This window comes from Silurus meridionalis, chromosome 8 (assembly GCF_014805685.1).
Source record: "Silurus meridionalis isolate SWU-2019-XX chromosome 8, ASM1480568v1, whole genome shotgun sequence".
In the NCBI taxonomy this organism is placed as follows: Eukaryota; Metazoa; Chordata; class Actinopteri; order Siluriformes; family Siluridae; genus Silurus; species Silurus meridionalis.
In genome coordinates this window covers 7729948-7747825 of record NC_060891.1, presented here as the reverse complement: position 1 = coordinate 7747825, position 17878 = coordinate 7729948, and the positions used below count along the sequence as shown (strand labels likewise).

The 17878-nt window shown below is 35.1% G+C and overlaps 1 protein-coding gene and 1 long non-coding RNA gene across 4 annotated transcripts in view; one reads left to right on the top strand and one right to left on the bottom strand.

The window, feature by feature from the left end:
• The window catches only part of prkd1 (protein kinase D1), a 43793-nt gene extending 43327 nt beyond the window's left edge, over positions 1-466 (bottom strand). The window contains exon 1 of the mRNA XM_046856306.1: positions 162-466. Within this exon, the coding sequence (XP_046712262.1) occupies positions 162-326 (165 nt within the window). The 5' untranslated portion in view covers positions 327-466. The remainder of the gene's footprint in view (positions 1-161) is intronic.
• Positions 370-7911, top strand: LOC124390400. 3 transcript variants are annotated; one of them, XR_006926736.1, is made up of 5 exons: positions 765-811; positions 907-1005; positions 1695-1868; positions 6973-7005; positions 7690-7911. It is a non-coding gene; the product is annotated as an uncharacterized LOC124390400 (long non-coding RNA). The 3 variants fall into 3 exon arrangements; XR_006926735.1 differs by lacking the exons at positions 765-811; positions 907-1005 and adding an exon at positions 370-494; XR_006926734.1 differs by having other exon boundaries at positions 726-1005.
• Positions 7912-17878: the final 9967 nt, after the last annotated feature.

Below are 17878 nucleotides of genomic sequence, written 5' to 3'. Positions count from 1 at the left end.
TCGACACACAGCCCTGGATGGTCATTGCAGTTGTTTAAAACATACATTTCACTGCACTCAGAAAAGTTATCGCTACACTTGGATTCACTCTATTATCCTTCTATTCTGACTTTGAGAATCTAGACAGCATTTATCAGACCGGGAGTAAACGAGACAGTTACCTTCTGGTCAACGATGGAACACGCCATTTCCCGGACCTGCGCGAGGCTGAAGTCTCCGGAGTCGAGCAGCACCGACTCGCGGCTCAAACCGATCTGAATGTGGAAGGAGACTCCGTGCGAGCCGGGTACGGGGCTCGGAGCTCGGATCACCGGAGGCACGCTCATGGGGAATACGTTCGATATTATATTAAAGGGAAAAACGGTCGCGGAGGAATTAGTCGACTAATCACTCAGTGCGTTTCGTCAGGGCGCTCTCTGTTCTAATGAACGCCCACCTGCCCGCGCGCGGAACAAAACTTCCAATCGCATAAAATTCCCGACGCTGTCATGAAGGTAAATGAAAAAAAAAAAAAAAATATATATATATATATATATATATATATATATATATATATATATATATATATATATATATATATAATTTTAATAATAATAAATTAAAATACATTTAGAGACGCTAAAAAAATCTAAAAATTATTTGGCCGTAGAGGGGCGATGATGATGATGTGATGGTGGTGGTGATGATGGTGATGATGATGGAGCCCTATAGACGTCAGATAGGCTTAATGTTGGGTTCTAATAGACACCGCCTCCCGGCTTTTTCGCTAACTACAGAAACACAAAATTAAAAGATCTCCGCGTACAACACGGTAATAAGTGTGAGAACCCGCATGCTTGCAAATGATTGTTTGTTTAATATATCGCTTCTTGTGTCATTTAAGAACACATTCATTCGCATCTTCAGGGGTTTTATAAAGCGTACTAGGCCTGTTTGCACGTGCACAGTCCACATCGAATAAGGGAATACTTACCTATACTGGATCACTACTGTGGCTTTTTTCAGGTGAAATTGCTCTTATTTTTATAGGTTACATTATTACAAATGCATTACAATGACTAATTCTCTAGTGTAGGAAGCATTCAAATGCTAATCATTAATATGGTAAGCAGAAAGACCTTGTCATTTGATGCATTTTGTACTGAACTGTAATCCGATAACGTTCAATAAAAGTAACTAAGCAAAAGCGAATAAGAATTATTTTATTAACACAATTCAGCGAATAGAAGTAATATTCAGATGCTTTTGTTATTGTTTTACAGGCAACTAAGCAAAAGCAAATGGGAAGTAACTTAGAACAGCGAATGGAAATAAGTATTCATATGATTTTGTTATTGTTTTAATATACAGACGTGGTTAAAATTATGAAGCGTCCTAAAGTTGTCGTTGACAGTATTAATAAATTTCTGACAGTATAATTAGTTCGATGATATGGTGGTGGAAAGTTGATGGAACCACAACTAACAACTAGCCACACTATTGTGCCTTGCAAGAGTACACAAGCACCCTCAGATTAATGATAAGCAAGTTAAAATTAGATTAATTTCTAATATTTAGATAGGTGTAGTCAATATGTTTTCTTGAAAAAACCAATGTGCTTTAAAAGCAAATGTTCAAAGTTGAAATTAATTATTTGTCAGCAGATTTTTTTGATAGTTTTTAACCAATTCTGTATGCTTTGTCTTTGTGACCAGTGTACTCCTGAAAGGTGGTGTTTCACCTAAGCCTTTGTTAGCAGACAGAAGCAACTCCTGTATTGTGTTCTATCATATCCTTCAATTTTGACTAAGAGACCAAGTTCTGAGGATTAATCAGTGTACCCAGAGAATGAAGATCCCAACATTACTGTAGGGATGATGTTCACTAAGGTATGATCTGTGTTAAGTTTGCACCTCGCACATATTTACATACATGCACACTTATTACTTTGGTGCTTATCTTGAACAAATCTTTCAATCTTGGTCTCACCACACCAAAATTCACATATTCACTAGGTGCTGTCATGTGGCATTTCTTGAGCAACAGCATCCTTGTAGTAATATGGCTTCCCTCCATATAATGTCTTGCTTTTGTAAATATTTGGGGAGGGCCTTTGTATGTAATGTTTGGGGGAGGTGATACAGCTTAAATTTCCTCACTATTGACCGAACAATGTTTACTGGGATGTCCACCCTACAAGAGATCATTTCTACACCCAATTCCACATTTTTTAAATTCGATTACATTATGTTCAGTTTTCTTAGTCTTTGGCTTCACTCCATTCTCTTAAACTGACCATCAATTATATTTAAAACAAGGTGTTTTTGTTGTTTGGAAAAGAGAACAGATTCTAAAACAGGTTTATGTACAAAGCAACAGCGCGTTTTTTACCAGCAGAACTCCTTGAAATTTTGAAAGTTTGAAATTTGAGCATCCTTATTATGTGTTCTTTTGAAGAATGATATGCAAGTAAAAATCTGATTGCATTTTTGTGTACATGACAATAAATTGACTTCAAGAATAATATAAGGAGCATCCGTTTTGAACAGTCAGAATAAACTGACATTGCAAAAAACACCATCTTTTTTATTTTCTGATTTGTCCCGGCAAACGTTGTGGTTGGCCAAAAGTTGGCCCAAAAGAAAAAAGATAAACAGAATGCAGATTTAGCAATGTACAGTCTTGGGCAGAGAGTTACTGTTTTGTGTCAGTGCAAGGCTTAGTTTTGGGTTTTATTCCCTTATAGTCCTGATGGACTACACAAACACTGTGTCATTTTCAATTATTGTACTTTTATGTTGAATATTTTTATTCTTTGAAAACTGTTACTTTTGGAAAGAGAGATGATACTTATTTTTATAATTTGTTGCAAAAAGGTGGCTGATGGAGAGGGATTAAGGTAATCGAAAATTACACACTGAATCAAAAATGTACACTGATATTTATGAATGTTAACGATAGATAGATAGATAGATAGATAGATAGATAGATAGATAGATAGATAGATAGATAGATAGATAGATAGATAGATAGATAAGTAAAACCCCACAGCTGCCTTACAGAATGATTCAATTAGCAAAGGGGAAGGAATTGTGGAATGCCACATTTAACAAACACATGGGTGTAATTTGTCAGGTGTCCACATACTTTTGCCATTATAGTGTAGATGCATAAATAGATAGCTAAATACAACTGTCTCTCCACAACAAGGTTTTAACATTAAAGAATTAGATTATTTGCATGTATACTATAAATAACTAAATTAGACTTTAAGGAGGAGTTCTGCAAATGTAGTAATTATATACAGTATATGTCCCTTGTTGAAGTGCTAGGCAATAGAAAATATACACAATATGTGAATGCATTATGTATTCGGATACATTGTTGATACATTACACATTAAATTGCTGTAGTATAACATTTTCGTTTTATAAGGAGATTATAAATATTTGTTATAGTTTTTTCACATTCACAGGGGTCCATTGTTCCTAACACCCACAAATGTCAAGGGTCACTTGTATTTTTTGGGGGGATGAATTCTATGGGAAGCTAGAGTCATGACCAAGCTTTGATTGTTAGCAGTCAATATGTTTTTAAACAGATATGTGCCAGATATGAGGGGCTGTTGAAAAATAAATTCTTATATTTAAGCCCATTTGGCAATGATGACAAAAAAATGTCTGTTTTAGAGACTATTTCCAACTTTTATACAAAAAATATCACTGTAATCCTGAGAGTACAGTACCATCCTTTATTATGGTGCATTTTACTAAACAAATGTGGCATAGAATGAATAATATTAATATTAATACAATAATATTAATAGGCCAGTATGGTGGTGCACTGAAAACTGTTGCCACATTGCAACTCACGCTACTTTGCTGGGGGTGCAATTTGTCCAATTTTCTAGAGTGTAAATGTAGGTGTTCATGTTGCCTTGTAATGGACTGGCTTCCTTTCCTGGGTGGGTCCCTGCTTCACACTCTGGATCCACTGGGATCCTGACAAGGATAAAGCAATTACTGAAAATTATTGAAATTAAATAGTTAATAAATTGCTCCTTTGCAATTTAAGCAATACATCTGTGTACATTTAATGAAAAATTACAAGAAGAATTCTGGTTTGTTTTGAATAATTTTAATCTTAAGCAGCACTTTTCATCATCTGTGTGTAATTGCTTGTGTTATTTCTTCTATATTTTGTGTAATTTCTTCTCGAAGTTGCTTTGTTCTGAATTCTTTCCTTTTCAAATCAATCCATGCTTCTCTTTGTTTGTGAAATAAGGGGATAGGAATCGACCACAGTACAGAATTTAGCTGAAGTGGCATAAACAAGCATATTGTTTCCACTGCAGGTGACTAACCTTTGTGATGACTTGCATGTCCCGTCAAGTTTTGATGCTTCCAAGTCTTCTTAATGATGTGCAATTTCTGGCTTGACAAAGACAGCTAAAATTATTCCACTCATGAGAGTGTAAAAATAACCTTTAAATCCTTCTAAATTACCAAAGACAAGAAGTCAAAAGATTATCCGTGCATGTCACACAGAAAAAAAGATGAAAATGCAGCAATGGCCCTGGCATGTGCCAAAGCACCCTTTTGATGGATAATAAGGTTTCTCCGTGTTAGTAGTTATTACGGGTCAGGACCCCTGGTGCATGTCATGATGACTTCTAATTGCAATTTACGATATAAGTGGGAGAGAGTTTTGGTAACTGGTCAAAATGGAAAAAGAATGATTAGAGACTTGTCAGAAATGACAATTTTCAGTTAAGCAGACCTTTTCTACATTTCTGTCTCACTCACACACTCTCCCCTTTTTCTTTCTTTCTCTCTCTATCTTTCACTCTTGTTTTTCTTTCTCTTCCTCTCTGCTGCTCTCTTTGTCTCGCCCTCTCCCTTTCTTTCTCTTCCTTTATGTCTTAATTTACATTTTGAACTGTATTAGGGTCTCTCACACAGCAATTAACTCACTCCAAACCAAATCTTGCCTCAGTTATGACTGACAGGGTGAACATAGACATTCATAATGATGGAGACAGAAACAGTTATCTCTGTTTCCCCCCCTTTGTTTTGGACAGATAATTTAGTAGCACTTTGGGCTGTATATAGTATATAGAAATATAAAAAACAGTGTTTTTGCAATTTAATCTGGAACCAGTTTACACTGGAATAAATTCATAATTTTTAAATGAGAGTAAACAAAAGTTCAACCATAAAAGAATTGTACAGTTACAATAACAGTAAAACTCCCATATTACTGAATAATTTCAGTGTTTACAAATATTTTAGTCCATAACCATAATGCTTATAACTTTTTAACGGCTTGATCTAAAATTATAATGTCTTTGTTATGTGGTTTATTGGTGACTGCAAGTTTATAGTTACAGTGAGGAAAATAAGTATTTGAACACCCTGCTTTTTTGCAAGTTCTCCCACTTAGAAATCATGGAGGGGTCTGAAATTGTCATCGTAGGTGCATGTCCACTGTGAGAGACATAATCTAAAAAAAAAAAAATCCAGAAATCACAATGTATGATTTGTAAACTATTTATTTGTACGATACAGCTGCAAATAAGTATTTGAACACCTGTCTATCAGCTAGAATTCTGACCCTCAAAGACCTGTTAGTCTGCCTTTAAAATGTCCACCTCCACTACATTTATTATCCTAAATTAGATGCACCTGTTTGAGGTCGTTAGCTGCATAAAGACACCTGTTCACCCCATACAATCACTAAGAAACCAACTACTAACATGGCCAAGACCAAAGAGCTGTCCAAAGACACTAGAGACAAAATTGTACACCTCCACAAGGCTGGAAAGGGCTACAGGGAAATTGCCAAGCAGCTTGGTGAAAAAAGGTCCACTGTTGGAGCAATCATTAGAAAATGGAAGAAGCTAAACATGACTGTCAATCTCCCTCGGACTGGGGCTCCATGCAAGATCTCAACGATCCTAAGGAAGGTGAGAAATCAGCCCAGAACTACACGGGAGGAGCTGGTCAATGACCTGAAAAGAGCTGGGACCACCGTTTACAAGATTGTTGGTAATACACTAAGACGTCATGGTTTGAAATCATGCATGGCACGGAAGGTTCCCCTGCTTAAACCAGCACATGTCCAGGCACGTCTTAAGTTTGTTAATGACCATTTGGCTGATCCAGAGGAATCATTGGAGGAAGAAGAATGATGAGTACCATCCCAAGAACACCATCCCTACTGTGAAGCATGGGGGTGGTAGCATCATCTTTGGGGTGTTTTCTGCACATGGGACAGGGCGACTGCACTGTATTAAGGAGAGGATGACCGGGGCCATGTATTGCGAGATTTTCGGGAACAACCTGCTTCCCTCAGTTAGAGCATTGAAGATGGGTCGAGGCTGGGTCTTCCAACCTGACAATGACCCAAAGCACACAGCCAGGATAACCAAGGAGTGGCTCTGTAAGAAGCATATCAAGGTTCTGGCATGGCCTAGCCAGTCTCCAGACCTAAACCCAATAGAGAATCTTTGGAGGGAGCTCAAACTCAAACTTCTCAGCGACAGGCCAGAAACCTGACTGATCTAGAGAAGATCTGTGTGGAGGAGTGGGCCAAAATCCCTCCTGCAGTGTGTGCAAACCTGGTGAAAAACTACAGGAAACGTTTGACCTCTGTAGTTGCAAACAAAGGCTACTGTACCAAATATTAACATTGACTTTCTTAGGTGTTCAAATACTTATTTGCAGCTGTATCATACAAATAAATAGTTAAAAAATCATACATTGTGATTTCTGATTTTTCTTTTTAGATTATGTCTCACAGTGGATATGCACCTACGATGACAATTTCAGGCTTGGCGCTTGACAACCTTGACAACCGATTGACAACCTCATTACTATTATTATTATTATTATTATTATTATTATTATTATTATTATTATCATTATTATTATTATTGTTATTATTATTGTTGATGTTGTTAACAATTTTGTTGTTGTTTCTTTAAAACCCCAGAGCTACACACAGTATCATACTGCATGAATACAGGTAAACCAATGCTTTGTAAGTCTACTTAGACCACAGAAATGTGGTGCAGTAGTAAAGTTTTTCTTAAATCTACAGCTCCCACAAAGCCCTAAAATAGTGGCATGCATCATGAAGCACCATGCAGCCATAATTTAATGAAAGAGGCCACTAATACTAGCAAGAGGCCACTAATACTTGCTACTAATACAAGCAAGATTATGTACATTATGTTTAAGTTATGTTTAAGTTATGTTCAGGTGAGAACATAAGAGTCACGCTGATCTGGATGAAAATAATTAACACTCATGTTCACTTGGTACTAGTACTACCTTGCATAGATGCTCAAAGACAAATTATTTTTTTCCAGATCAGTGTGACTCTTGTGTTCTCACCTGGCACCACCAGGGCTTAAAGTCAAATGGACTAAACAATACATGCATTAAGCCAAGCAACGCACTACATGCAATTAGCCAACAGATAGTTGAATTCTCATTGATTGTCATATTATAATTTCATCTAAAATATAGTTTCATGTTGTTTATATCACCAAAAATAAAATATGATTGACATAAGTGCATTTTGTTATTAATTGACTTTTGAAAAAAACATCAACTGAAGGCTATGGTATCATCATCCTGACCCTTTGTTATTTGATGATTATCATTGCTATTATACAATAACACCCATCTTGTATGCAACCCTCAGCTTCCAGTATAACCAGCCTACCTCTTTAATGTGATGCTAATATATGATACAGCATCTGTGACATACACAGCACACAGTCATCGCAAAGTGGGTGCATCAAAGGCAAACAAGCATCTCCGATACTCGGCCAGAGCTGCTCAAGGGCTGCTTATCAATCTTTCATGGGGCTGTTAAGCTGGTGTCCCTCCTCCACATGTTCCCTCCTGTTCACTCATCCATTTACAGCCATCTATCAAATATATACAGTATATATATATATATATATATATATATATATATATATATATATATATATATATATATATATATATAAAGAATAAATATGTTAATATATAATGTTAGCATTCTTATTATTGTTATTATTTTGAGGGAAAATATATGTATTTATTGTCATATTGTCAAATACAAATACAGGACATAAAATTCTTTAAATAACCAAGGAAGCTGGTGTCAAAACACAGGGATAGCCACAATATTGTATGTGCATGCAGCACAAAGGATTAAAAGTCTTGCTTTAGAGAGCAGCACAGGCAGCATGGTGGGTTTTTTGGGCTTATTTTATGAAGTGTTAAGTAGCTCATGTCCTTAACCACTTAACCACTGTTCTTTAAACATAAGGTCCTAATAAAACACAAACTATTAAAATACTAACCCTTAAAATTATGCAACGGTGACAGTACCATGTGTCAGAAATATGGTCCTGAACTGCATATCCCATCAGCCACTACAATTCACAGGACTATTTCACATATTAACACACCAGCATCACATTCAAGATAATTAGCTTAGCAATTAACACTTGTATATAGGCTCACCTGCAACTCTTGTCTCTTGTTTGTATCTCAATAGTTTTTATTCTTGCTTGTTTTTGGAATCGTGTTCCATGTTTCTGGTTTTGCTTTGTTCCTTGTTTATTTCTTTTTAGTTTCATTGTGTTTGTTTTATATGTATGCATTTATTAAATATTTTTGCACTTGCATCCACTTCACGTTCATTATATTACAACATGAATGAACATGTCTTACATATTTCTTAATAATTTAGGACATATTTGTCATAGACACTTTTTAAAAACAGCATTTTGTCACAAAGACAAGGTCATATTTGAAATTTCAGCTTTACGGTTTAACAGTGTAATGCTTTCTTTTGTTGTTGTTTTCTTTATAATTGCATTAAAAAAAATTACAGCATTCTGTAAGACTGTTTTTATTATTTATTTGATCTTTTTTATTGTTATAGAACAGATGTAATATATTAAAGATGAAATTTAGTTGCACTGTAAACAACAGAATCACAGCTTTCATAAGATATTTTGAACATTCATAATTTTTGTGCTTCAGTCCTTACACTAGTCAAAAACTTGGTCATTCAGCATATGGGGTCCTCTCTGTACCAATAAAAAGAAAGAAAACATCACATATTTATTTGAAATGAGGTGCTTTTTAAACTTTTTGGTGTCAAAAATGGGCAAAAAGTTACAGACCTCTAAATGCTAACAAATTGACTATTTGTAGTTGGTGAAATACTCATCAGTGAAAATGCCTAATAAAAATGCTGTTCTAGATATATCAAGGCATAGAGCAAAATGCAGGCCTTGCTTGGAACAGATCCGCATTGTCCGCTTGTGTTTATGATACAATGGTTGTGCTTTGGCACAGCTTGCAGTCCCCATGGTGAAAACACACTTTCTGCAATGACACCTCTGAAGGCTCCACAAAAAAGGTCTTGTTTATAATGCCATAGTTTGCTGGGTGAAATTCAAATAACAATGGGATGCATATATACTGCCTGCTATAATGCCAGTCCCCTGATTGGAGTGTGAAGTAAAGTGTTTTGGGTAGGGCCTGAAAACATTCAGTCTGTTCTACGGTCTAATGCTCAGCTGCTTGGGAAAAAGGAAAACAAACCGCACTGATGGGATACACAAATAAATCTTTGACCTTGTTTTTGCATCACCAAGTGATGTTTTCCCTGGTGTGCTTTGCCATAAAAATAAAGTGCTCATGCGAACATTATTAAGTATGGAAATGTGTTTTGTTAATTGTATAATTGACTCACTATATAGGATTGAAGCCAGAAAACAAATATTGAATGAATGTTAACAGAAGATTCAAAGGCAATACTTATTTCTGGTTAGTTCTAATAATAGAAAAATATATATATTTTTTTTACTAAATTGAATGAATATCAGTGCTGATTGTTCAAGTAGTGACAATAATTCAGCTTTAATAATCCTTGTAATGCATGGTTTAATATGTTATTATATAACTAGTAATTTCAGGATACACTGCTTTTTACACCTTTATTTCTATGACTAATAAAGTACACTGTTAAATATTGTAAACATAAAAATCTGCATTTTAATGATAAAACCTGTTGTCCTGTTGCTAAACACTTTTTGTTTTGATTAAGACTGAATTAGATGTCATAGAGATTAAAAACATAATATACCAGTTTTTGGTTAGTTTCCAATTCAGTATTGCTGGAATTGCTGTAAAATTGTTGTCTCATTATGGTTTGAGATTGTGTTTATGTAAGCAGAGGTTGGGCATGTGTGCTGTGTGTGTTGTGTTGTGTTGTGTTGTGTTGTGTTGTGTTGTGTTGTGTTGTGTTGTGTTGCTTCTCAGTCACATGTACAGCCCCTGCTGGAATACTTAATTTATGGCTCTGGGAATTCATTGATGAAATCTTGGTAACACTCAATCAATTTAACCCACACTTAAGGCCATAGAGCCCTCCACAGATCAGCCATGAAATTGCATTCACAAAGATAGTGTCAATATAATATTTACATTACAACTTTCTACCACTCCACTCACTCAATATACTGTATATATACATATAAATATATACGTGTGTGTGTGTGTGTGTGTGTGTGTGTGTGTGTGTGTGTGTGTGTGTGGTAAAAAGTTTATAGTGGATTTTACATTTTGTGTATGCGGCTAAGCATTTACAAATTACATTCAAATATCTGAATTCTTCGTTCATTTCATTTCAATTTCGCCATATCGTTCAATACAGAACCAAACCATGTTAGAAAATACTGAGACACCTTATTTTGGCCAAGATATTTACCAACAAACGTCGTGTTTGCACTTCACAACTCACTTCTGTCATGCTACAACATTGCTGCAGCAGAACATAAACAGAGAACAGCATTACACCACTGTCAAGCAGTGGAAAGTGCTCACATGCCCAGTCTTATTTTTGATACTTAACTGGGAAATTGAATACCAAACATCAGACAACATATTGCAACACTGCCAGGGGCAGCCCGGTGCAGCCCAAATAAAAAACAACAAAGAGCACCTTTAATTATTTTGTGTCTCCCAATAACAACTTTAATTGGCTCACCAAAGCAGGCAGGGCCCATCGAGGCAAAAGCAAACACTCAGTGGGGACTTTGAGGCGACTCGTTGTGTCCCCTAATGGCTTCTCTCCCCAGTTCTGTAGCTGCGGCCTGCTAATGACTCAGTTGTCACCACTCTTGTTATCGTGGGGCCGACCCCAGCAGGGACGAGGCATAATTGGCGATGGGGTGTGGCTTGAATTAGACTTGATGGCGGTCACTGTTGCATGGATGAGCAGACTTGATAATAGACTCCCAGGAGACGGTATTAATCTACAGTTTCAAACCTGTAAATTGAACACTTGCACTCAGAAAGGCCTCTCTGGGAGCATGCACTTTCTGAGAGTAGTTTGTGTAGAAAATAAGGAGGCCTACACAAACCAATCAAGTGAATCTTTTTAACCTGAGGAGAAGTCACAGCAAATTTTCAATCATAGTGTTTCCAAAAAAATAATTATTTTGCATAGGAATTATAATAATAGAAAAATACCTGTAGATTAGTCTGATACAGTTAAATGATTAATTGTTTGCATTAATAATAATGGTTTGCATTTTCTGCCCTTATATAATGAATATAGTGAATGTAATTATACTTGCATACAGTAATTGTTCAATAATTTAATTGAAAACATGGCTACATAAGGTCACATTTTCCAGTATTATTGTGCAAGAAATCTCACTCGACATGCATACAATTAATATCATGCAATTAAGATAGAAGACAAAATTTTGTTGCAAAGCCTGTCTTCCAATAGCCATTTTGGCAGATCTTGTTTTGGCAATTGGAAATGTGTAGACATGACTGTCAAGATACGCAAGCAAATAATTTGGTGCACAGCAGCCTTGGGCTAGCAAATTAGCAACATGTTTCTTTCGAATTAAAAAAAGGAACACAGTGTGAGTCTGGTAACATCAAGCTTTGATTAATATTGGATACAATATTAGGATTTTATGATATTCCAACACAAAGGCACAAAATGTTATGATGCATCTGCAGTATTAATTTTTTTTGTGAGACTGGGTTAGCAACAGACTCTCGTTTTTCTACTCTCTATGATAGAAAGTGAATACATTACAATGATAAATTGTGAAGTGGGCTATTATGAGGCCTAATTATAGACACTGAAACAAAGTTAGTGCCATTTAAACATAGTCAAAAGGCTTCTTTACATTTTCCCATGACTTTATAATGTAGAAGCAAGGAGTAACATCCAGGTTCTATTTAATTTGGTATTAGAGAAAGAAGCAGAACAAGTACTCTTATTATAGTATCATATTATTAATGAGAAAGCACATAGTAATTCCCACTTAAATATGTTCTAGCATGTGTTACACTGTTACAGTAGACACTGGACATTTGAATATAAGCTATACACCTCATTTGTTGTCTGAGCATTTACCAGAGAGACAATTATTTGACTTAAAAGTTTTTTTAGAGCATACGTATTTTGCTTTCCTTTACAGACTGGTGACACACATCCAGCACATGTGAACAGCTGTCTTGCCCACACTGTCAATTTGTATTTACATTTATGACATTTGGAGGACACCCTTATCCAGAGTGACTTTGAAGTCTCTATCAATAAATTTTAATACTGGTTAAAAGACTATTTTTAAGACTAAGGATACATCAATGAAAAATCCTTATATTAATACATAACAATGTTGAGGCCAAGCTCCTAAATCTTGGCTAATATTAACATTTTGTTAATCTAATAGTTAAGCAAACCAAGCAAAGCACCTGTACTAGAGTATTGGAGCTGTTTTTAAAAAGAACACTCCAAAAGCTTGTCTTTTTGAAACAGCAATAAAGAGCACAGCTGCACAAAGTCCATCATGTATGCTCCTTTCTGAAGCTAATTAATGTGTGAGGAAATAGAATGAGAAGGACTATCACATGGGGGTGGCATTAGTGAAAGCCTGGGGCTCTGTGCAGCCTGCTACTCATTACCGGCTAAAGGTCTGATTGACAAGAGTAAGTAAATCTCTCCAAAGACAGAGCGTTGCATTTTCCAAAGAAAAATGTGACCTTTTTATTTCCTAGTAACCAAATACACAAATAAAAGAGCAATCAGATGTGAGATAGACTCCAAATGTTTGTTTTATACCAAAAAGCGATTCATTATGGATTGATCTTGCAGGTTGTTCTGTGTTTCCTTGTGTTCTCATGTCTTTGGCATTTGAATTTCAGCAGCTAAGCAGTGTTAAAGCTGCTGCCATCCTAGAGTGTAACAACAATGGTATTATCCACACTCACACACACGCACACACACATAGCCATCTGCCGTGTCTGTCAGAGGAACTGACAGTCTTACCAAATATCACAGAAGCTGCTGTGTGATGTCACACAAGAAACAGCTTCCAAAGCAATCTTCCATTACTCTCACTTGAGAGGTAGCATCCTCATTGTGTTTCACTGAGCAGCACTTATACCATCCTCTTTTTTATATTAACCTCTGCAATGTTAACATTCTTGTGTATGTATATATATATATATATATATATATATATATATATATATATATATATATATATATATATATATATATATACTGCAGCTGACACCAAAAATGCTTGATCTCTCCTGACTCTTAACACTCTCTGTGCCAATTAAAACACTGGCACATTTTTACAAAGAACAGTATATATGAATGACACTTCTGTTTATCACAATTTTCTGTTCACTTACACCAGATTTGTCACAAGCACTCATATAAGAGTGAATATTCCAGAACATTTTTAACCTAATTCCCTTTGACCCCTTTCTCCATCTCCTTCTTCATCTCCCAAACCAGTGTACCAGAGTTCCTGGCACATATAGTATATAATATGTAGCTAGTTAATTGCAAATCATCTGTGATGTACACGGCTGCTTCACTAATTGCCACTGGAAGCTGTGCTCATTAGCTCATCTCATCTGGCTCAGTACACAAGCTAAACAACCTGCAAACGATCCAGCAATTACTGTTATTTTACCACTCCAAGACCAAGCGCGCATGAAAATAGCCGTGGTAAAGAACAAAAGATATTTGGCTGCAAAATATCTAAAAATGCTCCACCATGAGAAGAGGCTCATTAGGCAACATTTGTGTGTTGTGTGTGTATACTGTATGTGTGTGTTTTTCTCCCCCATAAAACCACACAGCAGGGCACTCCTAAAGGACTTGTCAAGGCTTTCTTAAGGGGAGCAGCACGCCCACAGATCATTTATTGACCAAACTGAGTTTTCTTGTTTACCAATAAAGTGGTGCTACATTGACGATGTGTTTGTAACATACATATCGCAAGCAATGGCCCACTTCTCAGCAAAAGCTTATACATGCAGCTGTTACATACAGTTTGTGTGTGTGTGTGTGTGTGTGTGTGTGTGTGTGTGTGTGTGTCATCCAAGTGAGAAAAAGAGACATCATGTTTTTCATTTACATTAAGCATGTTTTCTGTCATGTTCTCACATAAGCACTCACTGTCACACATGCATGCTTTAGCAGATTCTTCCAGATGCCCATGAATTTATTCATTTATACAAAAACACATGCCTGGTCTTGTATGAATGAATAATTATAAGCAGTAGTAAGACAGTCACCCATCTAATACTGTAAGGTAATCGCTTCCGTACAGTTGTTGAAATCCCACAGAATCATGTTTCTGGTGTTATTAATGGAAAAAAATGTTATAACAGATATTAGCAATAGCTAGCTCAACACTAAAAACAAACATCTAAAGAGTCCTCTCTTGCGCTTCGCTAGATATCGGTCTAAAACATTAAACAGAAATACAGATATTTTTCTCAGAGCATCTAGTTTATTGATAGTAATCAAATATATAAGATTTTTAAAGACAAAAAAGGAAAGAATGCACAATAAAGCCAACAGTGCTAATGCTAGTTGAAGTGTAGTAGTGTCTGATAAAGCTAATTGGTTAAGTTCATTTTTAGTACATTATCATGTTTCACTGAAAAATATGTCTTAATATTATTTGCAGTGTTGTTTACAACCTATTATAGCAGTTGTTGTGTAAGAACATTATTTCAGTATTCAGCACTCTTTCAGCTATATATATCTATTTGCTCGCAGTCAATTTAAATGCGTAGTAATAATTCTTATGATTCACAATTTATTCCAAAGACTTTCTGGGAAGAAAAATATTTGTGTGTATATGTATTTCTATGCAGTGTGCAATTTTTTATTATTATTTCATGAAGGTTCTAACAGAAGTTTAGTGGGTCAGGAAAAAAAATTAATAACAACATAGGGGCGTGGGGGAGTGGTAGCTCCAGCGGTTAAGGCGCTGGGTTACTGATCGGAAGGTCGGGGGTTCAAGCCCTGGTATCGCCAAGCTGCCACTCTTGGGTCCTTAAGCAAGGCCCTTAACCCTCTATGCTCCAGGGGCACCGTATCATGGCTGACCCTGAGCTCTGACCCCAGCTTCTAAGCAAGCTGGGATATGCGAAGAACAAAATTTCACTGTGCTGTAATGTATATGTGACAAATAAACGCTATTCTTCTATTCTAGCTTCATATAATATAAATTTTAAATCACATTTCACTTGAATATTTGCTACTATTAGTGAATTTGTAGAGTAAGCCTGTAATACACAGTTACCCAGTGTATAGTCTACCAGCTATTTTTTTTTATGTTTTAGACATACTTTTATTGATATGTGTTTGATACAGCAGGTGTGTTTTCTGTAGCAATGTGTAAGATGAACACAGGAGAGATATAATCATTAACCTGGGTTGCCATGTTTCAGCTCAAATACATCTCATAAGCCATATAAACAACCTGAAACTAGTCCACAATATTCGGATGCTTTTTTCAGAGAAATCTAATCTCTATTCCTCATTATAGAGGATCACATATATAGAAATGATTTTATTAGAGGAGTAAATATATTGGTATATATTTGAACACCATATGTAAGCATTTTGATGATCTAACCATGGAACAGAAAATTTTGACATGAGAAATGCTTAGTACTAATGGTTTTGCAAAATACTATTTTATTGGAACAATCTAATCAAAAATGTTCAATGTTTAAAATATTTTACCCTATAAATAAGGTACTTTTAGCATGCATTATATTTTGTTAAATATTTTATATAAGTTTAGAAGAAATATGTTAAAAAAATGTGTTTGTTTCTGACACAGTAGCCTAGATGTTACAGCATCTCAGTTATATACTATAATTAGTTATATACTATACTATAACTAGTTATATAGTAATAGTTTATATTTCAATTATAACTAACCATTATGTTTACCTCGTGTGATGGAGATTTAAAGAACTAATATGTAATAAAACTCACATTAAAGCCATGTTTCTATCAGACACAGAAATCTGAATTCTTCTGGATCTGTTATTATGTTGCTAGATATAAAGCATTATATATAATGGCATTATTAATATATATCTATTAAAAAATACAGAAATTGCTGTTTTTTGTCAATGCAGAATGAAATTGTTTGGGGAGGACTGACAATATGTTAAGAGGGCTGAGATGGAAGGGGTAAGGTCTACCTTGGGCTACAGAGCAATGTTACTTGAGACACAATGTGCTTGAGTAAGTCTTCAGTAATACTGATAGATCACTATATTATTTGTTTATTGTTTAACTTTCATTAGCAATGTATATTTTTCTAGTGCATCATCTAATGATAAAGGTTGTGGTGAACAAATGGTTTATGAGCAGGATAAATATAATACACAGTTTACAAATCAAGGCTAACAATGAAGCAACCACAAAACAACATTAAAAACCTTTTGCAGGAATAATTATTTTAAAATCATAATTTACATACTTTGTAATTTATAATAAATATATTCAGTATATACAAAGGAAAACTGTTGTTAGTTATTATTATGCAAATTTGAGTAATTGTGGAACTTGTAATGCTCTTAACTTTCTTAAATTATGTCATATGTATGCTGAACACATAGTAATAATCGAAGATGGGCATTATTTATGATGCATGTATTTCAAATACACATTTTCAATATAAAATAAGATTTTGTAATCGGTATTTGATAGGGTTGATAAGCAAATGGATTCATATTTATAAAATACTTAAGTGTTTTGTACTTTGTAGTTTTAAAATACTGTAAAATACTTTGTAAGAAGTCCACATGATGACATCATAAAAATGCGGCCTCTGAATGTTGCCTACTCAGTATTTTGTGCAGACTTAATGAAATCAGAACAGAAAATGTATCCATATGGAAGAAGGTGGTCAAGGTAAGAAACATGCAGGTTGCCAGCTTTTAAATAGGTGTCCAATGATTGATAAATAAATATTTAATTTTGCCGAATATTGTACCCCAATTGAAGTAGCAGTTTAGTAGGATCGTGATTTTGATACCATTGTATGAATGACTGCCTGACACATAAAATATAATAATATATAATGTGTCAGGTAGTCATTCATACATTCATACAGTCAGGCATTAGTGTCTTTTATAAATTACTTGTTTGTCATTGAGACAATGTTGCTGATGCAAAGTAGCCTTTCGTTACCAAACACCAAGTAACTATATTAGGATACAATTATGATTAATTTACAAATAGTTAAACACTAAACTAACCTTCATCTGGGAGATCACAGGATATGTATGTGAATATTTGGACAGTTAACTGGTTGCATATGTCAGATTTATTGCATGACTTGACCAGAGAAATGTTGTTGCTATCAAACATTGTTAACTTAATCAACTGAGTCAGTGTAATAGTGAAGGAACAGATCAAATAGACCAATGATGGAAGGTTTATAAAGAAATTGATTTCTCCCTTGTAAAAAATATTTTTAGTATTTTTAAAATACAACAATAAAGTAGTTTTTTGATGC